Raw genomic sequence first — 27,931 nt, 5'->3', positions numbered from 1 at the left:
CACCTTCGGTATCTTGACGGAAACGAGGGGGAGTGAGTGCTGGAGGGTGGGCATGAGGACGACGCCCCTCGATAGAAGTTCCCGCGGGCCCCGGAGCTAATTCATCTAGACGTTGCGTTGGTTAAGTCGCTCCGGAGCTCCTGTTTGCGGAGATAAATCGTGGAATGGGTCCGTGTACGCCTCGAGGATGCTAGGAAATCCGGAGCTAAATAGAGCAGTTCTTTAGAGCCCATAGAAGCCTAGTGGCATGTGAGTGCTGTGTCGAATAAGCTCCGGAGGGCTTGTACGATGTGCTGAGTCCGCATTTTCGGGGGTCAGATGATCCTGAGGCTTATCAGCGCCCGGAGGGAAGTCCGCGTTTGCCGGCGTCACATGACATTCTTCTCGATATGGTATCTTTGTACATGTTTGCACGGGGGCGCAGTAAAGCTACCTGGCTCTCTGCAGGTTCACCCGATCTGCAGAGCCATTACATCATTGGTATCTGGAATTGATTGCAGGCTGTAGAAGGGCCAGAAAAATTGTGAAAAATGCGGGAAATCCATAATATATTCAGAGCTCTATAGCAAATCAAGGAATATACAAGATGATCCTGAGAGGTCTAGTGAAATTCAAATGATACTTCAAGAAAGATAGGAATATTTGTGTCAGCTCTATGATATACAGTGTAAAATAGGGAGTATCTTATGCCCAGCTCAGGACTCGTAACCAGCCATGCACAGCATTGGCCCACTCCCCCCAAGTTTACTGCGCCATGTGCAGTTTGGACGTGTGCAGGAACATCATATCACGCTATTGAGGCGGTTAGTTGTTTCACACCCAGAATGTTATCTACAAATTTCGCAGAGTCACTGTGGAAGATGCTGTCCCCGTGACACCTCGTCATGGCGTCCGGGAGCGATGGAACGAAGCAGCCGTTCGTTGACATTGCCAAGATGCTGCAGTGCAGCTCTTCATCTGTCGAGCGGAGGATAGCATCTGCGGGCGCTTATTAAGTAATGAGGAGAAGATCATGGTGGCGACGTACCTGCATAAGCAGAAGAGGAACAAGCGGAAGAGGCTCCCGGAGAAGGTGATGCTTGCAGTCAGGATGAAGGTCATGGTCACAACGAATCTACATAGCAACCGACCTGGACATAGCGAATGGTTCTCGCGGAGAGATGGTGAAGATAGTCCTGGACCCTGAAGAGCCGCCGGTGCCTAATATGCCAAGTGTGGAGCTACAACGAATGCCGGCTTATGACTTGGTCCGTTTAGACCGTACTAGGATGCCGCAGTTGCCAGGGCTGGAGGAACGTGTTGTGCCGATTGAGCCAATGGAGGAGTCCTTCCCAGTGCCAATGAAGGTCGGGGAGAATTGCCAGCTCGTGAAGCGCACAGTGCATTGACACCAGCTGTGTATCACAGCAGCATATGCCTTCACAGATTATCGCTGATAAGCCTCAGGATCATCTGACCCCCGAAAACGCGGACTCCGCACATCATACAAGCCCCCCCGGAGCTTATTTGACACAGCGCTCTCACGCCTCTAGGCTTCTATGGGCTCTAAAAGACTTTTTTTTCTATTTAGCTCCGGACTTCCTAACATCCTCGAGGCGTACACGGACCCATTCTGTGATTTATCTCCGCGCACCGAAGCTCCGGAATGACTTAACCAACATGACTTCTAGCTGAATTAGCTCCGGGACCCGCGGACACTTCTATCGAGGGGTGTTGTCCTCATGCCCACCCTCCAGCACTCACTCCCCCCTCGTTTCCATCAAGATAGCGAAGGTGCGGACGCATACGAGTCACCATGAGGTCAGCATCCGTCAGCAAGCGGCCGGAGGTAATTAGCACGTGATCGGCGTGTCGCACGGAGTGATGGGACCGCTTGGGTCAGGTGGCGGAGCATCGAGGCGACCTATAGGGGCTGGAAAGAGCAAGTGGGAGCGCAAGAGAGTCGTATGGTGTATGGTATAGCGGAGGAAAGTGCTGAGCAATCCTATGGGTAGCGGCGTTTATTTGTTATTTATCTCTGGACGGTCGCAAAGCTATTCCTGTAGTATAAATTGTACAAAGTAGCATACAGAAAAAGAAGTTTTCGACTTCACCATCTCAGAGAATTAACGTTACGATCTCAGCGACCCGAGAAGTTTGAAAGCGTCGAACTTAGCGACTTATAACCGATCCTAGCTTTGCCAATAGGCCTGACTCATCGAGAGAAATATCTCCGCCATCGATTTAACTAGTTCCGGTGAGGTTCACATAGCGAAACAAAATTGAGCAACTCTTTCTAGTGTCTTCTACTCCCGTGAGCCCGAACCTACACTCGGTTCCGTGGTTTGCGACTTTGCTTGCGCCGTTTCGGAAGATAAATACTCCGGAGCGTCCATTAGTGTTTGTTTCAGGCGTCAAGGTTTTGTTTTATTTTTCTAGGTCTTCCTACGGACTACCCTACGTCGTCTTACTCCTCCTTTCCCCCTCGAACTATTAAAATACCCCTCAGGTGTCTCGGACCGCCTTCACCCATATCACGGGGTTTAGGTTTATTTCCTTTGGTCCTTGGTGATTGTTGTGTGTCAGTGCATATCATCGCGCACAGGGTCAAACCATTCCTTTCCTTATTGCTGATATCGCGAAGCCGCCAACGGGTAAACTGAGCTTGTTCAACTCGTACGTGACACTTTCTCGTAGTCACGGAGAGGACAATATTCGATTACTGCGGGATTTTGATGATGACATATTCAAACAGGCTCGTGACCCATTTCTCATTCAGGAGGATGCTAGACTAGAAAGGTTAGATCAAAGGACAAAGGAGTGGTGGATGGAGATGCGTCAAAAATTACATAGGAATTAACATAGTCATGTATCTCTAATATTTGAGTCTTCTATTGTATGGGTATGTAGCGAGCCCAGACGATCAGATATGCCACGAGCTCTCTCGTATGTTGTGGGGAGCGTGATCATAGGCTTGAGTGGCTGTTCAACAGATACAAACAAGTCAAAAGACATGTAAACAGTGAACGCATTCCGGCAGCGCGAGATACCTTGCTGGTCGCAAGGTAATGATGTAGGCGTAGATCGGAGATCCCAGCCCCCCTGGGGTGACTGGAGAACAGGCTAGTGGGCAACAAGATATCGTATATTACACCAACTACTCTACTATATGGAGGATACATAGAAAGGGGAGAAACCCTGAGGAATACATAGGGGTATGGATAAATACACTGGGTGCGTTCCTGCGTAATTCTTGTCAAGTCGTACCTGTTCATGTAGCGTCATCAATACGGAGCATTCACTATCCCGGACTTGCTTCGCAAGTTTCTAGACGGGGTTGCAAGCGAAGCACGCGTAGGTCTCTTGAGGTTCTTCTTGTTGACAGCCAACACATTATTCTGCAAGGCGATGATCTAGTGCACGAGGAAGAGCATAAACAATCCATGCGCCAAAGAGCAAGACTAGTATACGCACAATTTCTTTGTCATCACCGAACCGGAAGTTATCCTGAACTACCAAGTCCTCGTATCTATTGCTCGTCACGTCAATACTGCTTAGAGTGCGACAACTTGGAACCTACTTCTTAATCTCATATTTGTCCAGTTGACCCCGCTTGACTTTCTTGAAGTCCCACACGACCACGTACGGTCCCGTAGACGTGACGATGGCGTTTTCGGCATCATCACCTCCCGTATTAAATCTGAGAAATATCAGGATCGTGCTAACCAGAATATGACGAACGTCCTCGTACCTAGCAGGCGTGAATGAGACTTCCTGATTCATATATGCAACATGCTCAGCGCGAAGCTGCAGCCTCTTCGGGATAGGCTTCGCGTTTGCTGGGAAACTCCGATCGAACCCAAGACTTCCGGTATACCGTCCCTCTCCAATAAGCGTATCAATGAGCAGTAGATACGTCTTTGTCGTCGCCACTATCCACCTGCCATCAGCGGTACAGTCAATACCGAGGATGGGGTCGCCCAGCGGGGGTAGAGCAGTCTTCGCGTTCTTCCCGATGGTGTCGAACAGCCTGATATCACCCTTCTCGCTCGCGACAGCGAGCTTGCCAGACGCAGTGGTCGCGAGATCGGAGAACTTGTTCTTGCTGACATACTGCTTGTACTGACTATCAACCATCTTGTTGCCAGAGATCCGGGGGTCGATGCGGAATATGGCGTTATGGGATCCTCCAACGAGGGTTTGCTCATGTGTCGTAGGCGCGAACTTGGACTCGGGAGCTATCATATCGACTGTGACGTTGTCGTGAACCTTCCATTCCTCGACAATCTTGCCCCTTTCGATGTCCATACTGTAGAGCGAGTTGGGGTCGCCGGGGTTCATGAGCACCATCTTCGTATCTTGCTCATGCAACATGACCTGTCACAGGGACTTAGGATTACTGCGGAAGATGACATAAATCGAGGCAGCATACCTTCTTGGGCTTGAATTCTTTGCCTTTGGGTGTAGTCAACTTGCTGATCGTCGCCTGGTACCTGACACCATTGTCCCCTCCGTGGCTGAAGACGCCGATTTTATTGCCACGGACGACGTATGACCGATCACCCTTGTACCCAACGGTGAGCTGTGAGTTCCGCTCGCCGGGACCAAGGGCGGGTGGCAACGCGTCCTCGTCTGCTCCAGGTTCATCTTCCTCTTCGTCTTCCGACGGCTCGCTCTTCTCTGTCGGGCAATCAGAACTGCGCGAATGTTGATGCAACCGTGACACTTGCCTTCTAGTTCATCCTCTACTTCGTCCTCCTCATCTTCCTCATCAACGTCCTTCATCTCCACGTCTTCGGTGTTGGAGCTGAGCACATACGACTGCTCGTCAGCCTTCACAAGAGGTATGAACGTGAGCTAATAGCCACGAGAGATAACATGTTTACGAACCTTCATCTTATCCCAAGAGAACTGATGCAGGCTCTCCCACAACGCCCTAGTGAACGCAGCCGAGAATCTTTCATATGCATCCACAGTCAGGAACCTGAAGCAGTAACTGCTCTGCGCGCCACTCTCGCTTACGGCATTCCACGTTAATGAATTGACCTTCCTCGACCACCTTTGATTTATCTCAGGAACGATCTTGTGCGCCAGGACCTGCGACTTGTCGCTCGCGGCAACTAGGAAGTAATCGAACTGCGAACGCTGCACGATCCTAAGGACACCTTCGCACTCGATGTCAAACATCTCGGTGTTGGTGTTCCACCAGTAGAGCTCTCCCTCTTCCTCGATGACGACCGGCATAGTCGAGGGGACGGCCTTCTTCGGCCCTGTCTTCTCCACGGCACTCGAGGGCTCCTCCTCAGCCTTCATCTTGACGGCCTTCTTGGCTTTCTCCTCCGGAGGTCTGCGAGGCACTCCATGAAACAAGCCAGATAGTCTGCGGGTGCGAGAGGACTCACTGCCATATGAACTCCTGAAAGTCCGCATCGGTCAAGCTATCCGCACTCCTCCGGTACTTCCTCTCGTACATGGCCCTGTACATGCACGTCTCGAAGAACGCACGGGTGGGCTCGTTCGTCCCGGTCGCGACGAACTCGTACAGCTCGTCGACGTCCCCCTCGAGGTCCCGCCAGATGAATGTCGGCTCGCCGTCCCTCTCGCCGCTGTGGAACTCAAGTTCCTCACTGATCAAGAAAACCCGCTCTTCGTCCGCTGCAAACGAAGGAATAAGGGTTATCAGACAGCACTAAGATGCACATGGGAGGACGCACTTTCTTCCTCGTCCTCGAGCAGCTCCTGGTCCCCCTCTTCGTATACGCGCGTTATAACCAGCTGAAAGTTATGCTCGACCGAGGGGACGCGACGAATAGTCGCCATTGCGTCATTATATCTGCACAGAGAGATCAACGGCTTTGCGCGGACGGCGAGCCTGGGCGAAAGACATACATGCATTCCCGGGAAGATCGGATATTATCAGGTCGTACAAGATACAGTTGACCTGTGGAAATTTTCACGACTTCTGCCGCATTGGGGTCATCTACCGCAGGGCCCAATAATCAGTCCAGTCTTTCCTGGATGGCGTTCATGCACTCACGCCAGACCTTGCCAATCACTACAGGCAGTACATTGAGCTGGTTGCTTATAACTAGAAGTGATAAAAGACTTACAGCTTTTGAAGATATTCATGGCGTAAGGGGAGACGGTGGAGCCAGAGGGAGTAGCAGCAGCAGGCAGGACAAGCCCAAGGCTTTGTCCGATCGTTGAGCGCCCGTGACTCGATGGCGCGTGACGTCACGCTCAGAACGCGTCTGCACAGCTTTGCGGTACCGCGTCGTGTAACAGCCATGTCCTCCTCGTCGCGAGAGCTTATACCGCTCCCGGAGCCGGCGCCTGCGCCTGCCGAGGCGCCCCAACCTCCTGCAGGTAACCAAATTGTTGTAATTGAGAATTCAGGAAAATAACTTGGTTCAAGCTGGTGAAGATGTCTTCTCTGCACCCACAGAGCCCCCTCTGCGTAATCGCAGAACTATGCCTGGATACTTCCCAACCGGCGAAGTACGCAAGCTCCCACATTTGCAATCTTTACTCCTCTGACTAAACTCCAGACTCCCTCCAACTCTCCTGCCACCGCTATTGATTCTCTCACAGACGACCGTGACGTTGTGGAAGGCTCGCCGCGATCGCTCGCGGAAGCCTTGTTGAAACGCTCGCAGTTCCGCATGTCTCAGTTTTCTGCCTCTCAGAATAGCAGCTCGACTCCCGCTAGGACGGTCATCCGCTCTGATCCTACCATGATCACTACGTTCGATCCGGCGGACAGAGAGCTGTATGATTTGTGGGCGCCCAAAAGATAAATTCACCCATCCATCTCAATGAGTACCAGTTTGGTGGACATTTGCCTTTGCGGCATATCTTGGAGATACCGTTTTACGCCACCGTGGACATCGGTTCCCGCGGTTTGATTGTATTTCATGCATCTTACATTTCATTCACGTTATGGTGCGTTGTCAATCCTATTCAAGCCGATGGCTGTAGCCGAACATCCGAAACGGATGCAAGACAACATTAACACATCCCAAAATAATTGGCTGCCTGGCTCTGGTTTGCCCTGCACCTGTTAGTGCCTACCATTCAAGAATAAACGGTCTGGCAATTTCTACCTTCTAAACTCATGGGCATAAGTGAATCAGGAGGTCTTGAGCTATGCCAGTGCTGGCATGAACGAATTTTGGCAAGTTTTTGCTGACAATGTTTCTCCAGTGTATCACCGCCTGCCGGAGGATTTTCCGTGCCACGACTGCGCTACAGGCGATACCCTTCCGCTATTGCCTGAAATAAATCAGTTTCCCTCATCGGCTGAATCAGCGGTAGGCTCGTTGTAGCAGTAAAGTCACACTAATTAAAATGCGCGTCTTGCTGGGTGTCATAACAAGTCATGGCCAGTTATCATATACTGTGCACGGTGTGGAATGGCTGGTGCCTTTCAAGATGGCTGTAGCTGCGAATGGACCGCAACAGCGCCGGACCGTGACCATACCATCAGCGCCCAGCAGACATTGCCCCAGCTCTATCCTTCCGCAAGCGCCAGGAACGAGTTATTATCTGGTCCAATCAGCTTTTCCGGAGGACCGACATGGTCCCGCTTCCAGGGGATGATCCCGATCCAGGATGGGAAGGTTCGCACCTTCCGCAACGCGACTGGCCTTGTGTAGAACTGCATAGTGGCAGGACGTTGCAGAATGCTCTTTACATCGTTGCAGAGAATGAGTAACTGCTATCGACCCGCCTCATCAGCGCCTATATTGTTTTAGCAAACAGTCCCAATGAATGGTACTTATTCCGCTGGCTTTACGCCGTTCCTTCTTCAAGGCCTTAGTGCACCCGTTTGATGGACAAACTTGAACGCCTTCCATTCTGGGCCAGGGGCAGAGCGCGGGCCGTTGGTCAGAGGAAATGTGTCAGCGATCTGTGGGCTTTCTCCACAACGACTCATTGGCCGAGATGCCCTTTCAGCGATTGCAGCCTGCTCATGCGGTTATAATACCCCAGCCTCCGCCATCTCATATACCTTCCGTTTCTTGCTACTTTCCCTCTCTTTCCCCCTCGACGAACACCTGTTCGGACCCTTATCGCAAGGCGCTGACCGTGCATCAGCCAACGCGCAAATAAGCCCTGCGGACATCAGCGTGTACGCGCCTTGCCAGTCAGCCAAAACGCATGCTCAGCCGCAGTGCTTTCTTTCAGGAGCCCGCCATGTTGTCCCGTTACATTTCCTCGTCCGCTCGCAGAACCGCTGTGCTTTGTCTTCTCGCCGCTGTATTTCTCGCGTCTTCCGATACCCTAGCCGCCGCGAGAGATGTCAGCGTTCCTCGCCCAGCGGATCCTTTTGCAGACCCCCGCCATGACCCTTACAATCCTTTGCGGTATATTGCCAGCAACACCCTGACTGCTATCGCCTTCAGTGAGTGCTTGTTCCTTGCTTCGTCGGTGCCGTAAACTTAGCACGTCGTGCTTCGCGCCTTCGTTGATCGACATCGGGGTCTATTTCATCGACCTGGCTAATCACTGCTTCTGCTCGCTTCCCTAGCTCTTGTGTTGGTGGTGGCGTTCATCCAGTCGTTCAGTATGTGGAAATGGGGAGCGGTTTGGATGTTGTCCATGGTCATCGGCGAGTACAGTGAGTGGCGTCAACTCCGATTTTTTCCATCATATTGAGAACGTTTATCGTGTAGCATGGGCAATGGGCTTTGGTTGCAGGTTTGGTCTACATTCGCACCCGGAATCAAGAGGAATCTACATCGCGGAATACCTGCTCATCGTCTTATCGGTAAGTTCCCCTCGCAACGGTTTGGCTCGAGTATCTCAGCCCAATCGTCATCACAGCCTTGCGCCTTTATTGCTGCCGATTACGTGCTCCTGGGTCGACTTGCACGGTACCTCAAATGCGAACAGCACTTGCTGATCCCCCCGAACCGCATCACGATCTTCTTCGTCTGCTCCGACATCGTTACCTTCTTAATCCAGGTGCGTTTACATTTTCGAAATTTACAGAGCAAACTTCTCAACGTTATTTAGGCCGCTGGAGGTAGCATATCCATCTCTAACAACCCTCAAACTGCCCTGACAGGATCACACGTACGTCCTCTACCTCTCCATGATGTGTCGCCGTCTCTTAAACCCGACGTGCAGATTTTCTTGGCCGGTCTTGCCGCGCAATTCGTCTCCTTCCTATTCTTCAGCCTACTATACTGCGCCTTCCTCTGGAAGATCTACCGCCACAACCCCGAAGTGTATTCCCTCGACAAGGACAAGAAGTGGTACCATGATTGGCGCACGCTGGGCGTTGCCCTCTTTATCAGCTGCATCGGGATTCTCGTAAGTCCCGTTTCCCCACCCTCCAATGGCAACAAGACAATCTGAACGCGTGTTGTTTATCATCCAGATCCGTTCGATCTACCGTACGATCGAGCTATCAGAGGGCTACCAAGGCCACCTTGCGACGTCCGAGCCCTACTTCTACGGGCTCGACACGCTCCCGCTCTTCATCGCCATTACCGTGTACGTGCCCTTCTGGCCGGGGCGGTTCATCCCGCCGCTCGCCCCGCCCGTCCGCAAGGAGCTCGTGGGCGACGAGCGTAGCTCCGCGGAGCAGCAGGAGAAGGACTCCGTGCAGGCATAGACTAGACTAGGGGGTGGACATGTTGCTATCGTTATTTTGATGATTGGATTTGATGACCTAGATGTCGGACTGCGGGGATGGTATGATACTGGTCATATATTTGTCGTTCGTTATAGTGGTTATCTAGCATATATCGATGTATACATGCATGCACATTGACTTGTTGACTTGGAGATAATTCGGAGCAATACAGTGATGAATTGCAGTAATTCTGGCAGTGATGCAACTGATAGGATGCGCTCTATGGATGCGACGCCAATAGACTGACGCTGATCGGGTCCTCCCAGTAATGGTAGTACCAGTCCTGTTGCGGTACGATGGTGATATGCAAAGCGTGATCCCTGTATCTCAAAACGCTGAGAAGAGCGGTATCAAGCTTCCTCAGAGGCCACTGAGGAAGTCAGCGAGCCCGCCTCTCTTCTTACTCTGCTCTTGGCGCTCCCGTTCCCGATTGCGGGCAAGCAGCTCTTGCAAGCCAGATTTCTTCTTGGGACGCTTTAGCGAGCTAGGGTTCGGCGTAGAGGAGGTTGTGGGACATGGAGTTTCTGAAGATTTTCGTCCTGCACTTTCCCGGATGCTAGGTGAGTCGCTACGGGACCTGTCCAGCCGGTACGTATCAGGCGATAGTAGGGGACCATGTTCTTCAGGAACAGGAGGAACAGTAGCTGGCTCGGTCATGCTGGTCATCGTGGCTGTCTTGGACAACTCTCCACCTGGCAGACCTTTGGTGTTTGGAAGGGGTGCAGTCGCCTGACCGGAAGCAGCAGCTCCAGAGACTCCGCGTCTGTCGAAGTTTCTTCCAGCCTTCGGAAAGTTTCTCGCATTTCCAGCCTCGACTACGCGTTCTTGAACACGCCCACACGTCCCACAGGTCGTCTTCAGCACCCGTTTCGCCTGTGATCGGCCAGAAGACTCGCCGCTCCCGGGCACTTTACGGCGTTTGCACTGACGAACGACGCGTACGTCGCTCCGCCCGTCACCAAAGAAGGTTCCACACCGAGCACAGTGAGTCTCGTGTAGCGTCGAGTCTTCGGGGTGGAGGCGGCGCGCCCTGGAGGCGTGGAGCGCAGCGAGCCCGGGCGATACAGACTGTAGGAGAAACGGCAAGGCGAGCTGATACTTAGTTGTTGCACTATCCATCACTGCAATGGTAAGCGCGACGAGGTTTGCAGTACTCAAAATGTGGCTCGGAGCCTGAGTTAGATTGTGGCTGAGAAGCCTGAGATTCACAACCCGATTCATATTCAGGGAGACATCCATGCACATTGCCATGAGACGCTCAGGATTGATCATCGTACTCCCAAGTTAACAGACTCGATAGCGATTGTACTAGTGATGTGAGCATGCGAGGATGTAAATACATGTGTGAGGAAATGGTACCGACCATTATGGTTACAGAAACCTCTTCGAAAGTGACAGGTAGACAAGATCATTCCATAGACTATAGCAAGTTGGGGAAGTGCGTCAGCGCTGTGGATCCTTCCCTTTCCCTTTCAGCCTCTTGCTACCCAGCCGTCTATCCACATCGTCCGGATCTACTTCATCCGACGACTGTAACGAGCGCTTGCGATTGTAGTTCTCATTCACATCCAAGTCAGACCGAGCCCACATATCGAGAAGCTCGTCATAAGCCTTGGGCTCGCCATTGCGAGGCAGAGCGCGTAATTCCAGCTGTAATTCCGCTACAGTCGCGGCCCAGATACTCGTTATAGTATTTCTGCACTTCCTCATCGGTGAGTGGGTCGAGTGGCTCGCTGCCGTCCCAGTGCGGCTTTCTGGCCATAAACTTACTTGCGAAAGTTGAGGACGAGACTCTGGAATATCTCGCCCCAATAGGGGAGGACCTGGTGTCCCTAGCCGTCCTCTAAAAATTCCCTCTTGAACGCAGCGGCGAGCCCTTGCTTTTAAATTGACATTTTCAAAATCCTGTAGGAGATATGGAAGGTTGGCTACCTGCAGACCAGGGCTGAGGGCCGTGAAGGAAACCTAGACCAAGACGTAAAAGAATGATCCGAGATCTTCAAGATGGCAATGGATACCTCGTTCCTTCAGGATATTGATCGCCTGAAACGCCCTTGTGCCCCGATAGATGTCAGGAACGGATGCCGGGTGAAGTTCCCGCGTATGATATTCATCGTCCTCAGGTCAACGAGTGCGTTCGTCCGCGTGCGATTTAGGAAACTCGCCATGTCGAGGTCAACAAGTATCCCTCAGAGATGGCTCCCCTGTAACTGCATCGCGGAAAGCTTCTAAATTTCGTTTGGAAGTGTTCTATGGACTTGCTATAGCAACGGATGACTATGCCAGCGATCCATACTGCCATTAATTCTGTTTGTCGGCTCAAAACCGCAACAGATCTCTGTAATGGAGACACCCTCTTCATGAACAAGCATTTACCCCACGCCTTTCACCTGGCGTTCTTGAGCTCTCTAGAAAAAGCCACTCTGGAGTGCGCTCCTTGGCCCGCCAAGCACACTTGACGAGCAGCGGTCCACAATAACTCTACGACGGACCACGGGGTTGATTTGTGGGATGTCTCACGTCGCTTATGTGTGCTTCCACTGTTCTCCGACCGCCCTTCCAGTAAATGTTACCGTTGAAACTCAAGATGTCTGGATTCCATCACGCCAGTCACAGTGAACTCACAGTGGTTGGTCGGAATACGTTTTATTGTCTCAGCCCGAGACACCACCCATGCCAAGACGTTCACGACTCGGAGTGATCATTAATTGCAGCAGATTCACAGACTCGACAGCGAACGATTGTACTAGTATGAGAGCATGGGCGTACGTACACGAAACGGTACCGACAGTTGACAACAGAGAACTCTCCGAAAACGGTAGCTAAACACAATTATTTCAGAGCAGTACGAGAGCGGTGCAAAGCTACAGGACATGGACAGCTGAGAACATAACCCTAAAGCGACATTGATATAATGATATCAACACTGGTGTTCCTTCCCTTTCCGTTTCTTGGCTGCGTGCTCCTCACCATTCGACGGGGAGTTCTTCAATGCTCGCTTGCGATCATCGAAACTCTTCTCGTCCACGTCTTCGCCCTCGACCTTCACGTGCACGCCCGATAGAGCCCAAATTTTGAAAAGCTCAGCACGCGTAGGCTCTCCTTTATTAGGCAGAGCGCGTAGCTCCGCTATAGCCCCGTCAATGAAGCCCAGATACTCGTCGTAGTCTCTCCACACCTCCGGCTTGATGGTCCCGTCTGACGAAACCAGCTTTCTCTCTTGGAACTCGCGACTATTTGCATTCCAATATTTTTCTCTGGCGGCAAAAAAGGCGCGAAAGCTGGCGAGGAGTCTCTGGAATATGTCTCCCCAATAAGGGAGGACTTGAGTGCGTGCCATGTCATGGCTTACGAAGGAAACCTTGGCGTCAGCAGCGTCGGTTGCGTCAGCTAGCTCGAATTTTCGCAGCTGTCTTGGAAGGGTGGCTACCTGCAGACCCGGGCTCAGGGCCGTGAGACAGACCCAGACATACACGTAGAAGAACGACTCGAGGTCCTCGAGGTGGCTGTGAATACCTTGCTGCATCAAGATATTGATAGCCTGAAATGCCCGTGTGCCCTACAAGATGTGAACATTGGGTACAAGTTTTAGCATATAATACTCACCGTTCTCATGTCAGCCAGTGCATTCGACGCGGTACGATCGAGGAAAATTGCCATGTCGAGATCAACTAGTATGCCTCGATTTCCTTCGTCATTCGGATTACCCAGAAGAATATTATGCAAACTGATGTCTCGATGGAGGATTCCAATTTTGAACAAATTCCGGTGACCTAGAGGACGTCGCATAGATTACTGACATCTTCATTATCCGAAGATAGTTAAGATAACTTACCTGCAACGGCATCGCGGAAAGCTTCCAAGAATTGGAGTTTCGTTTCGAAGTACTCTATGGACTTGCCATATCGACGGAGGACTATGCAGCAGAAGATACGATCTATGCTGATGTTGTCCTTGTTCTTCGGCTCGAAGTTGCAACGGATCTGTGTTATTGAGACACCCTCCTGATGTCCGACCATCTGTCCCACACCTTTCAACTGGTGTTCTCGGACCCTCTCCAGGAACAGCCATTCCGGAGTGCGCTCCTTCGCCCGCCATGCATATTTCACGAGAAGCAGTCCAGGTCCGTCGTCGAGCGGGCACTGGACCTCCCAGCATACGGTGCCCCTGCCGATAATGGCTCTGCGACGAAATACGGGGTCGATCCGAGGGATATCGCACGTCGTTATCTCATTACCAACAGGCGCTTCCAGCATTCTCCGGTCGCCCTTCCAATAGATTTCACGGTTGATACCCAAGGTGTCCGCATCGGTAGAAGCGAGCCCAAGGATAATGCGTATAAAGAGTGCTGCATCCTTGTGGATGTCGATCCACGGCGAATGGATTACTCCTGCTCGATCGAAGTGATAGAGAGAAGCAGTCTTCTCCGTTAGAAGTAGACCATTGACAAAGCGACGGTGGGGCTGCTGGATGAAGCATTCACGAGCGTATACGGCAAGCTGTATGCGAGATTTCTCGGTTGCCTTATTGGTCTCGGTCTTGATTTCAAGAGGCGCGGTAGCCACCACGTAGCTGGCCTTTGGTATAGCCTTCGTATCCATGATATAAGGGCCACGACCAACAATGACGATATCAGGCTTGCTCTTCAGTTGGCCGTAGCGAAAATCTTGATGATGCGGTATGGGAGTTTCGCCGGTGAGGACGACTTTCCTGCTAGAGGAAAGACCAAATCTCTTCAAGGTCGCGTCAACAATCGCCTTCACAGGCGTGTAAAGGGATTTCTCCTTCACACCCTTACTGGCGCGTGGCAAATTCTTCCATCGCTTGGAAGAATTGTCATAAAACGAGCAAGCCGTCAACCATGCCTTTATTTCGGACAGTTTTGCAACGTCCTTGAAGCGGCGATTGAGAAAGGTCATGCCTCCATCAACCCATCGATCTTTGAGCTCCGTTTCGAGAATAGACTTCAAGTCCGGGAGATCCTCGAAATCCATTATGATCCCGGTTGTCAGTGTTTTGTGCGGGGTATCGTGGATCCAACGCGCGCCTTCTACGGGTGGACGCGGAGAAGGGGTTCGAAATCTGGTGACGGGCAGATACTCTATAGTTTGCTCGCCCTGCTCGTAGCTGTGCTGTGCAGCAGAGGGACCTGCCACGGATTCAGGGTTGTCAACGGGCCGTTCGAGATACTGGACGGCGCGTGTGGTGGCAGTCTGTCTTTTAGCTTCTATTGCCGTATGGGTGGGTTTGGACTTCCTTGTCTTCTGGTGATTGGGGAGTTCGATGGGAGGTTCAGATTGATGACTCTGTAGCCTTGTCTGCAAACGCGTAACGGGGCGAGAGGATGCCATATCGCGTCCGAGTCAGAGAACGGGCGCGGGAAGAGATGTGGTTCAGCCACGTACTTATATAAGGCAGGCGAATTCTGACTCCGAACAATCTTCGGAATAGCGCGGTGGTCGAAAAGGTTGTGTGGTGGCTGCTGGCGTACTGCTTTCGCCACAAACGCGGATGAAGTAAGATCACGTGCCGGATGAAAGCTCCTGCGTGTTGACTAGGACAATGGGACTGCCCGATAAGGCGTTCTGGGGGGCGTGTTCGTGCTGAAATGGGGTGAGTCAGTGCACAAAAACTCGCCCATATGTGAGCAATAAGCTGTACATACATCTGGACCAACAGTCGCGAGGCTTGATGGGAACGTTGTTCGTGGTTCTACGAAGGAAGTGTGACGTTACAGAATGCTTCTGTCACGCGTTTCGGGAGCAAAAGTTCCCTCGGTCCGCGGTCAACCAATGGCGTGGTCAACTGGACGGTCCCGACGATGAGCGATAACTGATGCATGACTAGGTTGAGAGCACAGGTTTGATTGGTACGATCTAACTTAAACTATCACGGGGGGTTCAACAAAAAGTATCTGATTCTCCAGCACCCCCCCACACTTGACAGATTCATATTGGATCTTTCGCATACTGTATATGACTTAGTAGTAGATGTCCTGATCATTTTATCGCATTTGTACATAGCCTGTAGAAGGCAGTGGAGAGGTGCCGGTTTATGCAGGGGACATCGGCTGGAGGAATCCGTGAAATCAACTACCTCGAGTGCCTGTCATCGGCAGTCCTGCCTATGTAAGCCGCTCCTCATTAGTCAATCAAGCACTTTCGCAGCAAGATTAGATTATTATACATTGGGATGCTAGAGATGCAACTCGAGTTGAATGGCGTAGCATCTAGTACTGCTATGGTCTCAGGATATTGCGCACAGAGACTGGTATGAGTATGAATACTTGGGCATGCAATGCACACAAATCTGATGCAAATCAAGAACCTCTGCTGTACAAAGATGTACACTACAAAGTTGAATCACCACCTCAGTTATGGGCTACTGCAGCGGGAAGCGAGTGTACGAAATAAATTTACACTAATTTGCAGGCCCTTTACAGTAGCTTCTCACCCACACCGACAAGTATAATAGTTGTTGCACTGTTAGAGCACACAGATGGTCAGCGTTATCGCGCCGAAGGCAGAGCCCACGACCAATGAGATGACAGGCACTCGAGGTAGTTGGTTTCTCCATGCGATGCCCCTTGGGCAGGCATTCTGCAAAAAGTGCATCACACGGTCACAGTACTAGTGGGACTCGCGGTCGAGCTCTCGTCACGATATGGCCTCAGGTGATGTGCAAAGTCGCCTCTCTGTCTCAACTGGCTCACTATGTCCCCTTTCGGGCTGGTGCACCATACTGTAAATGCGCTATGTATGATACCCCAAGCCAGGCCCCTCATTCTCTTCCCCTCAGCCGTCAGGGTGCTCGCCACAAACCTGACGATGAGACGCGTCAGTCACGTGGACCTCATGTCACGGTCTGTCACTCTCGCACAAAGGAGCTCCTCCAGCCTCAGTGGGGCGCGCAGAGCATTTATACAAGCCTAGAGGACCTACTTTATTATTGCATTGCTGGGTGTATTGCTGCTAAGCAGACCGGGTGTAAACATCTGATGGTGTACCCGGAAAGTGCCGGCAGTGATTGGTTCCAAAAGGGGAAGCATTGAAGACGCGCTATTGTATTCTTCGAGGCAGCCATTGTCTTTTGCAGCGAGGCGGACGTAAACATGCATTCTCCCTCAACTTTAAAGCGCGTCCGCCGACAAAGGCAACCACCGCACTACCCAGCCTCGCACAACAAAAGATGCCTCGCGACGACAACAACGACGCCTACTACCATCCCTCCTCCGTCCACTACCCGTCCCCGCCGTCCCGCTCGTCCTCGGACAGCTCAGCCAGCATCCGCTCAACGCGTACTTCCAAGTCCTTGTCTCCATCTCGCCGACCCACCAAGTCTCCAGTCACACCGCCCAAGACGCCCCCGCGCATTCGCCGCCCGTCCATCGCCGCCCTTCCCAATCCCATGAACTGGCTGGCCCGTTCATCTTCGTCCAACTCGACTCCCCAGGCTGCGCCGTACGGGACCTCCGTCAAGCCGATCCGCATCTCCGAACCCAAGCTCAACAACTCCCTGGAGCTTTGGGCCGGTCCCAGGAGTGGCACGCTAGGTTCCGGCGCAACAGTCGTGCGCACACCCCAGGAGGCATTGATCGGTTCATCAGCGAGGGTATCGTATGGATCCCGCTCTAGCTCCGACGTGGACTCGCTGGGAAAGAAGAAGAGAGTGAAGAGCAGCGAGAGCATCGACGAGTTGTACGAGAACGCAGAGGAGGCCAAGGAGAGCCCTGAACTCCCGTCTCCGCCAGAGAGCCCGCCACTTCCGCCTCTCCCGCTCTTCGCTGCCACCAAGTCGACGCCAGAACTTCCCCTTCGTTCTTCACCAGCCGCGTCATCTACTTCACTTCCTCCTCCGCCACCCACTCGTCCACCCCCGTCCCCACCCACGCGTCCGGCGCTGAAGAATTGTCGCACCTCGTCATCTCCTCCCAACTCGGCTTACTTCCCTCCCGTTCCAGTCGTCCCCGCTCACCTCGCCACTCCCTCACCGCAACCGGCGTTTGAAGCCATCCTCGTTTCCGCCGTGCCCTCCGCGGTGATCGACCCCACGAAGGTTATCGTGACGCTCGAAACGAACACAGTAACCTACCGCACGAGCTACAACACCTTAGTGTCCCAGTCCTCACACCTTGCTTCGTACCTAAAGTCTTTAATGTCCAAGGGTGGAGAGGAAGATGAGGAGGATGACGGCCAGTCCATGCGGTCGTTTGCGAGCGAGGCTGAGAGCTCGTTCAATTCGATATTCCATCATCACCTGGCGTCCTCTGGGCTATTATCCCAGTCGACGTCGAATATCCATGTATTCCTGGATAGACCCAGTGCATCGTGAGTAACTCCTACCCCCATGCTCGGTACGACGCACGTACTGATCATATGATTTCTGTTTTTCGCAGATACGCCCACATCCTGACCTACCTCCGAACGCCCACGGCCCTCCCGCGGTCCGTTCAGCTCTCCGGCTGCTCCTCCCGCACCGAGGCCTCCGCCCGTCTAGACGCGCTCCTCGACCTCCGCGACGAAGCCGCGTACCTCGGCCTCGACGACCTGCAGAAGCTCTGCACCGAGGAGATCCGCTCAAAGTACACTCTCAGCCACGCCGGCTCACCCTCGCATGCGCACACCCTCTCGGTCGCCGGGAGTGATGTCCCGCCGAAGCATCAGCGCGGCGGGAGCACGACTTCGCTGCACAGCATGCAGACGCTGCGGGAGACGCCAATGGAGGAAGAGGAGATCGCGCCAAGATCTCGCAGGGACCGCAGCGCGTCGCGAGAGCGGGTGGCAGAGTCTACCGCTACGACTGCGACGGTCCCTGGCTTGCGCGACCGACTGGCTCGGTCGACAAGCAGCAATAGCGCTCTCTCGGATGGACTGAAAAGTCCCGGGATCAGCATGTCTATGCGGACGAGACCTGCTGCGAATTGGATTTAATTCAAGCTGTTGCGTTCAGGCCTCATCACGATTTACCTCGAGCCAATTTTCTGGCCTCTCTCGTCACGATTTATAGTAACACTGATTTGTCGATTTGACTGCTTAGAGTATCAACCATACGCTCGGTGTCCATGTAACATTATCTTGTCCGATCCCCTCTCAGAAGTGGAAATGTATTGTAGTATCTTCAGGCCCCTTGCTGGTCATTGCTATATCATCTCGTTGTAGCCATTCGTATATAATGAAATACCTCCTTGTATCTACTATCTACCACCACCTTCCTTGCACAACTTGAATCACTGTTTGACATAACGCTCTAAGCCTTGCAATTGTTCCTATGTCGGGATTCGAGATCACGTTTGCAGCAGATGTAGAAGGGAGATAATGATTTTCTTTGACCGTTTCTATCATCCACACAAATGAACACAGCTGCGTAACCGACGAAGCACAACCTGTATTGCAGCCAGCTCTGCTCATCCTTGCGAACGAGCAGGAGCATTTCAAAGCAAGCACAACATGAGACTATGATACGAGATTACGGAAACGAATTGGAAAGGAGGAAGGACAGCATATAGCAAACACAAGACATTGTGGGCGATCGTAGAGTAGCGCTCCAGAATTCGATTCGTCAATGAGAGAAGAGAAGTCGCAATTTCTACAACAATATTCATACAAAAGGGTCGTACCAACGGATGTCAGTTATGATCGTTCATGCCGAGGGTCGTCAATTTCCCAGCCGCTTATCTGGCCTGCTGCTCTTTGGCATAAGGGTTTACACTGTAAACCTTGATAACCGGAGGACTCTTCGTAAGGTCCGCAGTGACAATAACCTAAAAGCGGACGCGCCATGTATTAGACCACAACTACAATGGTGACGCGCATCGCGGTGACTTACAGGGACGGTCTGCAATTCCTTGATCTCCTGGATCTTGTGCCCAGCAGACGTGGTTTTAAGCCCCTCGAATTCCGGGGCCACCTTCGCCTTGGACAACTTCCTCTGCTTGGAAGTGCCGACATCATCTTGCTCAACATCACGTCCAAGGACAATCTGGTCCTCGTCGTTGTCGTCTTCGTCGAACAGGGCCTTCTCATCCTGGAACGAACGAGACGAGACTTCCATCTTCTGGGCGTGCTGTTCTGCGTTCTGTTTGACCTTCTTCAGATGCTCGTCGTCACTGTTCTCTGCCAGCCACGTGATGACATCCTTGTTCGACCAGTAGATCTGCAAAGTATGAGTGTGCTCGTCATAGACATGGTTCTGTGTAGCATGTTAACCTGGCGCAGCAGCAGAAAAGCGCAAGTTACTTACGTCTATGGGCATCTGATCGACGTGGACCCGCTTCTCAATCCCAAACTCGGGAACGTATACGTCGAACGCGGCATCCAAGACACCCACAACTCGTGCTTGGCGAACTACAGGACCATATCTGTGCGTCAGGTCGGAGATCAAAACACACAGGAAAAGGTGAGCGGATTGCTCCTGCGCCAGCGAAGCGGAATCCTTTTTGCTGTTGATAGCATATCAGCACTGGCTCGAGGTGAAAATCAGTCAACCACGTACATGTTGCACTGCTGAGCGATCTTCGCGACGGCATCGCGATCCATGGCGAACTTAGGGTCAGCTACGACGAAGAAGGATCAGATAAGAGTCCTGAAAGGGAACCGAACCAACACGTACTTCCGTTGCCTTGGAGCACAGACTCGAGTTGACGATGAACAAGAATGTCCGCATACCGGCGGACGGGCGAGGTGAAGTGGGTGTAAAGAGGAACATTCAGAGAGTAATGATGGTACTTCGCAATATCCAGCATTCCAGCGCAGAAGTACTTGGCGGTCGCCGTCACCTTCCGAAGGAGTATCTCGATAGCTCTGCGAGCAATTGGATCATTGATAGCTTCGAGAGACCGCATAAGTGTTCCTGCTGAGCTAGTGTCCATCTTGTAGCCAAGTCGCTCCGCCCGTTCCACGAACGCTTTCTAATAGACAATCAGAACAGGATCATTCGCAGGGAGGGATAAAGAACTTACGAGTCGCCTTTCGGTCGGACTATCGTGACGGCGCAATAGAGCTTGCTCTGGAAGCTGCACTGCAATCTGTTGAGCAATGGAGATATTGCTCAGGATCATAAACTAATCGGCTCTTGAGAACATATTCATCATGGCAGGAAGATTGTGGAAGTACGGACCTCATCAACCAATTTGCGGGCCTCGGAAGGCTGGACCTGATCGCAGTCGGTAGGGAAGCCTTTGTCATCCAGAGCAAACGAGAGCTCGGGCTCGTCAAGAGACAGAGCACCACTCTGGAAACGCCTAGCGCGCAGTTGCTGGGCTAGCTCATTGAGAACTTTGATGTCGTGCTCTAGCGCTTGAGCGGAGTGCTCTGGCGCGACTGGGACCTCCCCCAGGGGCTTGCCCTCAATGGCGTCCTGAGCTTCGGGGTAGTTCAGGTTGGCCGCAGATCTACAGATCATGAGATTGTCAAAGGAACATTCCTTTATACTGAAACACGACCTACTTGACAATGGTCTTGCCAATCCACTTGTTAAGAACCTTGGCATCTTTGGTCATCGTGAAGATAATCGAGAACGTCAGACGTTCCTGTCCGAGTTTAAGACTGCACAGCTCCTCGCTGAGGGTAGGAGGCAGCATGGGGACAGCCCGCTGAACGAGGTAAACACTTGTAGCGCGTTTGCGAGCATCCCGGTCCAGAGCAGTATTGGGCTTCACGAAATACGAGGCATCTGCAACGTGAACTCCGACATCGTATGTACCGTCTTCGTTCGCCTTTACAGATATAGCGTGGTCCAAATCCTTCGTAGACTTGGCATCTACGGTGAAAACCCGGTCCTGACGGAGATCTTTGCGGACTTCGAACTCCCTCTCGGGGACAGTCCAGGGGATGGGCGGAATGCATTTCAGTACATTATCAGCGAACTCTTCCGTGGGGAAATTGCAATCCTTCAAGAGAGCGCTAGTCTCCACTTCAATGTCCCCGATAGGCCCAAGCTCTTCGACGAGGGTGCCGAAGGGATGGAGGGAACTAATGGGATGACGTTTGATGCAGGCCACGAACAGCTTATTGGCGTAAGCATCAGGATTCTGGACGAAGTCAACAGGAGCCTGCTCCGTCGGGATGGCAATGAGAGGAACACGCTTGTCAGTAGGCTTAAACCAGACGATCTTGGGCCGCTCAATGGGTCTCCTAGGTTCGTCACCACGGTCGCCTTCTCTCTCACGGCGTTCTGCTTCCTGCCTTTCCTTCGTCGCGGCAGAAGAGGGTCTCAGGAGGCCTAACGTCCCTGAGAACAGCTGGCCGGGCATACGCTCGACAACAGCCACGACATGGCCAGCAAACTGGGGTTTCACGTCGTCCGTAACCCTGAATGACAATGTCAGAACAAGGCCCCCTAGAAAGTCACGAAAGTTCCTTACTCTTCATCCTCGAACAGAAGCAGGCCCTGTCCTTCAACTTCGACATCGTCCTTCTTCTTATCGTCCTTACGGCCCGAACCACCCTTGTTGTCATAAGCAGAGTTCTCTTCCTTCTTCCTCTTCTTCTCCTCCTTCTCCTTCTTAGTCGCCCATACTTCGTCGACGTCAAGCAGCTCGACGGCAACAATGTCACCCTCCAGGGCACGATTACGGTCTTTGGAACCACAGATGTAGATATCGGCGTCCAAGACTTCCGTAGAGACATAGGCATCAGAACGATTACGCTTGTTCACACGTAAGATACCGACAACAAGCTTCCCCGCGGCGAGAAGAGGGGGCAGAGAGGCCTGGGGCAGGTAAGGAGCGAACAACGACTTGCGTTGAGGTTGATTAGATTGTTGTAACTGAGACTGGAATTGCTGTTGCTGCTGTTGAAGGAGATTCATGCCAGGCAGGGTTAAGCCCATCATGTTCGCAGCCATAATGTTGGGCAGCATATTGGGGAAGCTGAAGGAAGGCATCTTGGCATGATGGCCACCGGCGGCTGCGCGGAACTGTTGCAGGCTCTGTAGTTGGGCCTGCGCATTGGCAAGGTCCGAGGCAAAGTTGGCGTTATTCTGTACACCACCCACACCACCGTCTATACGAGACCTTGTCAGCTCCGAGATCTCGCGAATGAGCGAGTTAACCTACTGATGCGCCAGCTGGAGTCGGCCCGGGAGGCCTGTCGAGAGTGGCCACCGAAGCCAGGAGGAGGTGCAAACCCATCGTCGAAGCCGTCCTGAGGAGCAAAAGGACTGCCATAGCCAAGAGAGATGGACTGATTGTTACTCTTGTTAACCACGTTCACACTATGCCGACGACCATGTCCTCTAGGTATTCCCTGGGTTTGTCCATCGAGCCCCATATTAAGACCCGCGAGGTTACCCAAGTTCGGTAAGATGGGGCCACCCAAAGCGCCGAACCCATTCAGGCCAGAGCTCATGGGCACAGTACTCTGAACACGACGGTGGCTGCCCCCTCTGTTCGGCGCCAAACCAGGGGTCTGGAATGACATGACTTGGTTCTGAGCCAGCTGTTGTTGATACAGTGCCTGTTGCTGCTGCTGTAGAGCCTCAATCTGGCTCTGTAACGCAATCTGTAAGACGCCAGTCAGCCAAGTCACTCACTCGGATGTTTTTCACAAAGGAGTCACCTGTTCCGCCATGATTCCGTTGAATCCCCCAGCCGACTCACTTCTGCGAATCGGCTCATCTTGACCTTGCCCAGCGCTCTCCATGGAGTAGCTCTGCTGGCCTTGCTGGGGGAAACGGAAGCCTTGGTCCTCCTCGCTCAAAGGCGCCATAGGAGTATTAGAGCTCGCCCGTTTCCTACCTCCGAATGTGAAGCCAGGGGCAAGCTGAGGGCGGCCGCTGTTCATGCCCTGGTCTTGACTTTGCTGTGCAAGGGCAGCGAAACGCGGAGCAGTGAAGCTCTGAGACTGGGATCGAGGCTGATGTCCAGGATTATAATACATGCCCTCGGGAATCTCCCCTTCCTCGTATGATTGATTGCCATGACCGTCTTCAGCGTCCTCCATCATGACTCCGAGATGAGGAGAGTACGAGTTGAAGTTGCCTGAAAGACCAGCAGCACCAAGTGAGGCGGCCTTACGGTGACGAGGAGCTTCGCCGCCGCCATTGTTCAGGCCAGGATATGCGGAAGCGCCCGGCTGGAAGACGGGCGCATTGGGCGGCAGGTTGGAGGTAGTGTGCGGTGCTTGCATGGGAGGCATGACGTTCGGCTGCGACGACGGCGACGCGGTCTTCAGATCCGCAATAACTCGCTGGAGCGAAGATAAGGCGGCGCTGCCCTCCGAGTTGGAAGCGGTGACGGGAGGCGAGGTATCGGATGAATCGGTCCTCTGGACGCTCTGACCCTTGTTGCTGTTGTTCCCGCCTTGCTTCCCGCCTTGAGAAGTGGACTGCTGGGACTTCCGATGGCCAGAGTTTCGTCCTCCACCGCCTCCCTGGTTCTTACCACGCTGGTCAGACTTCTTCCCCTCAGGCACTTTCTTCGCGGTATCTGAGCCCGAATCAGCTGCACCCGTGGGAGGATTGGATGACGGCTTCTTGTTACTGGCGCTCGATGACGGCCGGGGGCCAGCTTGTCCCGCTTGGCCACCCGACGCTGACGCTGTCCTGGGTTTTGAGTTGGTTCGCCTCTGCCCGTTCCTGTTGTTGTTGTTGTTCCCTTTCTGCCCGGCGTTGGACGCAGGTTTCTTGTCGTCCGCCTTCGCGCCGTTCTGCTGGGACTGCGGTGGCGGCTGAGGTGTAGCTTCGTCGGTCATTCTGTTCGTTATGTGAGATGATGAAAGGATGGAATGTTATTCGATGTTTTTGGGTTTCTGAATTTTGGTAGGGTCGTGTTGTCCTGACTGGCAATGGTGACGAGCTTAGCGACGCGTCAAAGGAGGACAGCAACCGAACAAGACGCACCTGGAAGTTGGAAAGAAACGAAATAGGGTGGAGGCTTGCCCGGCGGGGCTTGTGGGGATTATGGACGTGAATGCCTGCGATAGGCGTTGGAAGGGGCTTGCTTATCGTCGTAAGAGCGAGGGCCAGTCACTGCCAGTGTACTCCGCACTTTTACCCGCAGCGCGAGTAGTTCTCACGCCGTCCTCACTTGCCGCATTTAGCTGAAATCGCTTCACCCGGCGACGTAACAAGCCTCACGCCGACTCGCTGTCCCTCCGATGCAGTCTCGTTCCTGCTCTCGGATCGCAGTCTGGCAGCGCAGACGACAACCTCTGTATATGCTGGCGTGCAGAATCAGCTATCATGGATACGCCGTTTATAAATTAAGATCTATTGGAGTGTCCAACGCGTGCTATAATGTAGCAGCATGCCATGACATCTCTGCAAATAGTCACGGTTACAACTTCTCAATAATAGCAGAGGTATACTCCTTCGTAGACGCCTTCCCTCCCAGGTCACCGGTGATGTGCTTCCCCTCAGCGATGGTCTGCATAACAATAAGCGTTTAGTCCGGACACAATTAGGTTTGATCGTAAAATGGGCGTCCTCACCGTGAGTGTCGCTTTTTCGATCTTCTCCGCGTGTTCATTTAGGTTCATATGTCTGTGTAATGGTCGTGTTAGATTACGCTTTCCACGGGACCGTCCAGCCTCGTACCTCAGCATCATCAAGGAGGATAACAGCAGCGCAGTCGGGTTAGCCAATCCCTTGCCTATACCCGATTATCAATACCGGATGGCCTCGTGGATCGGAGACACTTACCTGCGATATCCGGCGCGGAACCGTGAACAGCTTCGAAAATAGAAGCGTCCTGCAGAGACGTCAGACGCCACCGTGGATCGGAGAACTGCACTACGTACGCGACCGATGTTGCCGGACGGTGTTAGACCAAGTCCTCCAATGAGACCTGCACACATATCGGACAAGATGTCACCGTACAAGTTCGGCATCACCATGACACGGTCGGAGTAGGGCCGAGGATTTTGGACAATCTATGGGTAGCGGAACGGGAGAGTCAGGGCGGTCGGGCTAAAAATTATCGCACTATTCACCTGGAGACAAACTCGGTCTAATAGGTCCTCATCATACTTGATGTTCGGGAACTCCTTTGCGACCTCCCGGCAAGCCGACAGGAACATGCCGTCCGACATTTTCCTGAGTACACTGTCAGGACTGCGCACAGCCGTAAACTAAGCACGTACATGATGTTTGCCTTGTGCACGGCAGTCACTCGAGACCGGCCCTGGGTCTGAGCATAATGGAACGCGTATCTGGCAACACGCTCAGACGCGTCCCACGTGATGAGCTTGATGGACTGGACGACTCCGTCCACAACCTATCCACACCAGGATCACGATATGCCCCATAGACTGCTAAGAGACGAGCTTACCTCGTGCTCGATACCGGAATACTCTCCCTCAGTGTTCTCCCGAATCAAGACAGTGTTGACATCATCGTAGGCTGTCTTGAAGCCCTTGATGGACACGCAAGGACGCACGTTAGCGAATAAGTTGAACGTTCGTCGCAAGGTCAAGTTCAGGGAGACGTGACCCTTGCCAACTGGGAGGCGAAGTGTCAGTTACGGGATACGGCGAATCGGAATATAGTTGATGCTAACTCGGCGTCGCCAGGGGACCTGAGCAAACGTGTTAGTTGGTCGTCTAGCGCACGGAGGATTGTATTCACCCTTCAAAGCCACCGTGTTCTTCCTCACGGAGTGAATTGCAGGGTCAGGAATCACGGTCTTTCCACCTTTCAGGACTGGCGTGACGTCGACCTCCTCCCATTGAATAGGGACCTGACACGCTCTTCAGACTTCCCCATTTCATTTGCATGTAAGATGTGCTTACGCCTGCAGCACTGTAGATGTCCTTGACCGACTGGCTAATTTCCGGTCCAATACCTAAGGCAAATAAATAACTCAGTTCTTCTGGGGTATGTGGTATCTGGACGTACCGTCGCCAGGAATCAACGTGACAGTGTATTTTCCCTGCATGGTCGTTCGAATAAGTCCCTCAAGATATTCGCGGTACGATACTCACATTGCTGCCCTTCTGTCCAGCAAAAGCAGCCGTGGGCGAAGCCGAAGCATACGTTCGGAAAGGCTTGTATCGCGTGTTATTCACATACACGAGCGTAACCAAGTAAACAACTCACCTGAGCACGTCTGAGTGCGCCCTGCGCAACGCTAGAGAGAGCCCGGGGGGGTAACATTTTACAAGGAGGGGATATCCAATGTCAAGGAGCACTGGCAGTGGACGTCAAAAAGAGGAGAAACTCGGAACGCGCACGTGAGAGCGACCACGTGGGGTGATGTCACAGAGCTTCGGACGAAGTGGCAACGCATCAAATGGACATCCAAACAAATGATAGCATGACTGGAATAGCAGCGATATAATACACAGGTCTACAGTACAAGTCCGTCCTGAAAAAAACAGCATATCAACCGCTCAGAAGACCACTGAGCTGTTCCCGGTACTGCTCCATAGCTCTCTCCGTCTCCTCGTCCGTGTACTTGTCCTGTAACGTCTGGATGCGCTTGAGTATAGTCAAGACAAAAACCACACTTTGACGCACCGGTACTTCTGTTCCAACAGTACCTGCCTGGCCGAGCTTGCCATCTGTGAGCTCAAACAGAACCTTGTCCACTTCCGCGTCGGCCTCCGTTTCCAACTCCTCGTCATCATCCATTTCTAACGTATCATCCAGCATCTCCTCCATGATGCCCGCCTACGGAATAGTTCGAGTTATTAGATGTATGAAAGCTAGAGTATACAGCTGTAAACGAGCCTTCGTCATCTCCATGCTCATCTGTCTCATAGTTTGGCTGATCTGCGGAAGCTTGATCAAGGAATTCGACAACTTCATGATCTCCGTGGATTTCTGCAACGAGCCAGTAACCTTCGCCATTGCTAGTCGCAGGCACTTATTAGCTACAAAGTGAAGACACCTGGGTTCACATACCTAATTGTTCCTGCAACTGATGGCCTATTGACCCCAGCCTCGCCTTGCTCACGGACAGCCGATCCTTTTGGCGGTTACTCCTCACAACTTCTCTCGCCAGTATTCGTGCAGACTTCACATCTCCCTTAGTAGCTAATTGTTTCACTGTTTGCCGAGCTTTGTTCGTAGCGATATCGAGCTGTACTTCTCCTCAACTGTTACGCAGCCGCTGTGGCGGGAAGTGAGCTCACCTGCCTCATCTCCCGGTCAATCAGACGAGTCTCCGCGCGTAGTTTAGCTTGCCATGCCTTGACCTTCTCCTCGGGTGTAGGTCCATACAAGAAGCGGTTGATACTCTGCATCGTCGCAAAGAGGTGGACGGCACAGCGCCCAAGTGACAGTGGGCGGCTACAGTTGGAACGGAAGTAGCCGAAGCTTTGACTTGGGCCGATCGCGATCATGCTTTGGACTTGCACCACTGGCAGGATG

The 27,931-nt window shown here is 52.6% G+C and overlaps 10 protein-coding genes across 10 annotated transcripts; 4 read left to right on the top strand and 6 right to left on the bottom strand.

Moving 5' to 3' along the window:
- Nucleotides 1-2,587: 2,587 nt before the first annotated feature.
- GLOTRDRAFT_35056 (uncharacterized protein) lies at nt 2,588-2,839 on the top strand (the record flags this gene model as incomplete). The annotated part of the gene is made up of 1 exon (XM_007863609.1): nt 2,588-2,839. A coding segment is annotated over one exon (252 nt), but the record flags the coding sequence as incomplete, so codon positions are not given.
- Nucleotides 2,840-3,263: 424 nt separating this feature from the next.
- On the bottom strand, nt 3,264-6,108 carry GLOTRDRAFT_103454 (VID27-domain-containing protein; the record flags this gene model as incomplete). Its single annotated transcript, XM_007864232.1, has 12 exons — nt 3,264-3,392; nt 3,454-3,508; nt 3,560-3,679; nt 3,731-4,356; nt 4,412-4,659; nt 4,710-4,812; nt 4,870-5,326; nt 5,382-5,634; nt 5,694-5,812; nt 5,869-5,959; nt 6,017-6,034; nt 6,090-6,108. The coding sequence occupies 12 exons, from the start codon at nt 6,106-6,108 to the stop codon at nt 3,264-3,266; spliced, it is 2,238 nt and encodes a 745-aa protein (XP_007862423.1).
- A 158-nt stretch (nt 6,109-6,266) lies between these two features.
- On the top strand, nt 6,267-6,776 carry GLOTRDRAFT_91027 (uncharacterized protein; the record flags this gene model as incomplete). The annotated part of the gene is made up of 3 exons (XM_007864231.1): nt 6,267-6,345; nt 6,395-6,477; nt 6,528-6,776. 3 exons carry the CDS (start codon nt 6,267-6,269, stop codon nt 6,774-6,776), a joined length of 411 nt encoding a protein of 136 aa, XP_007862422.1.
- Nucleotides 6,777-7,925: 1,149 nt separating this feature from the next.
- Nucleotides 7,926-9,818, top strand: GLOTRDRAFT_109684 (RTA1-domain-containing protein). Its single transcript, XM_007864230.1, has 8 exons — nt 7,926-8,110; nt 8,167-8,383; nt 8,510-8,599; nt 8,655-8,749; nt 8,806-8,946; nt 8,998-9,057; nt 9,112-9,297; nt 9,365-9,818. Exons 2-8 carry the CDS (start codon nt 8,176-8,178, stop codon nt 9,599-9,601), a joined length of 1,017 nt encoding a protein of 338 aa, XP_007862421.1. The 5' UTR covers nt 7,926-8,110; nt 8,167-8,175; the 3' UTR covers nt 9,602-9,818.
- A 280-nt stretch (nt 9,819-10,098) lies between these two features.
- On the bottom strand, nt 10,099-10,894 carry GLOTRDRAFT_91025 (uncharacterized protein; the record flags this gene model as incomplete). The annotated part of the gene is made up of 2 exons (XM_007864229.1): nt 10,099-10,199; nt 10,237-10,894. 2 exons carry the CDS (start codon nt 10,892-10,894, stop codon nt 10,099-10,101), a joined length of 759 nt encoding a protein of 252 aa, XP_007862420.1.
- Nucleotides 10,895-13,073: 2,179 nt separating this feature from the next.
- GLOTRDRAFT_33355 (uncharacterized protein) lies at nt 13,074-14,223 on the bottom strand (the record flags this gene model as incomplete). Its single annotated transcript, XM_007863502.1, has 3 exons — nt 13,074-13,181; nt 13,229-13,395; nt 13,458-14,223. Coding segments are annotated over 3 exons (1,041 nt in total), but the record flags the coding sequence as incomplete, so codon positions are not given.
- Nucleotides 14,224-16,810: 2,587 nt separating this feature from the next.
- Nucleotides 16,811-18,552, top strand: GLOTRDRAFT_91023 (uncharacterized protein; the record flags this gene model as incomplete). The annotated part of the gene is made up of 2 exons (XM_007864228.1): nt 16,811-17,949; nt 18,018-18,552. 2 exons carry the CDS (start codon nt 16,811-16,813, stop codon nt 18,550-18,552), a joined length of 1,674 nt encoding a protein of 557 aa, XP_007862419.1.
- A 396-nt stretch (nt 18,553-18,948) lies between these two features.
- On the bottom strand, nt 18,949-24,563 carry GLOTRDRAFT_55416 (RNB-domain-containing protein). Its single transcript, XM_007863693.1, has 12 exons — nt 24,461-24,563; nt 23,179-24,399; nt 22,677-23,121; nt 21,984-22,623; nt 21,067-21,930; nt 20,738-21,011; nt 20,580-20,681; nt 20,231-20,528; nt 20,114-20,174; nt 19,862-20,060; nt 19,448-19,810; nt 18,949-19,382 (listed from the first exon to the last, which is right to left on the bottom strand). The coding sequence occupies exons 2-12, from the start codon at nt 24,310-24,312 to the stop codon at nt 19,293-19,295; spliced, it is 4,470 nt and encodes a 1,489-aa protein (XP_007861884.1). The 5' UTR covers nt 24,313-24,399; nt 24,461-24,563; the 3' UTR covers nt 18,949-19,292.
- A 161-nt stretch (nt 24,564-24,724) lies between these two features.
- GLOTRDRAFT_55414 (mitochondrial NAD-dependent isocitrate dehydrogenase subunit 2 precursor) lies at nt 24,725-26,746 on the bottom strand. Its single transcript, XM_007863692.1, has 14 exons — nt 26,657-26,746; nt 26,542-26,604; nt 26,456-26,489; nt 26,350-26,402; nt 26,186-26,297; nt 26,118-26,135; nt 25,890-26,059; nt 25,702-25,835; nt 25,552-25,654; nt 25,360-25,491; nt 25,262-25,310; nt 25,157-25,211; nt 25,051-25,102; nt 24,725-24,986 (listed from the first exon to the last, which is right to left on the bottom strand). Exons 1-14 carry the CDS (start codon nt 26,711-26,713, stop codon nt 24,897-24,899), a joined length of 1,122 nt encoding a protein of 373 aa, XP_007861883.1. The 5' UTR covers nt 26,714-26,746; the 3' UTR covers nt 24,725-24,896.
- Nucleotides 26,747-26,874: 128 nt separating this feature from the next.
- GLOTRDRAFT_114127 (vacuolar sorting protein VPS24) lies at nt 26,875-27,863 on the bottom strand. The gene is made up of 5 exons (XM_007864227.1): nt 27,694-27,863; nt 27,464-27,641; nt 27,290-27,411; nt 27,077-27,229; nt 26,875-27,028 (listed from the first exon to the last, which is right to left on the bottom strand). Exons 1-5 carry the CDS (start codon nt 27,802-27,804, stop codon nt 26,942-26,944), a joined length of 651 nt encoding a protein of 216 aa, XP_007862418.1. The 5' UTR covers nt 27,805-27,863; the 3' UTR covers nt 26,875-26,941.
- Between the last annotated feature and the right edge of the window lie 68 nt (nt 27,864-27,931).

Source organism: Gloeophyllum trabeum (assembly GCF_000344685.1).
Source record: "Gloeophyllum trabeum ATCC 11539 unplaced genomic scaffold GLOTRscaffold_00002, whole genome shotgun sequence".
NCBI lineage: Eukaryota > Fungi > Basidiomycota > Agaricomycetes > Gloeophyllales > Gloeophyllaceae > Gloeophyllum > Gloeophyllum trabeum.
Note: the sequence above shows the minus strand (reverse complement) of the source record. Positions and strands in the feature narration are given on the sequence as shown.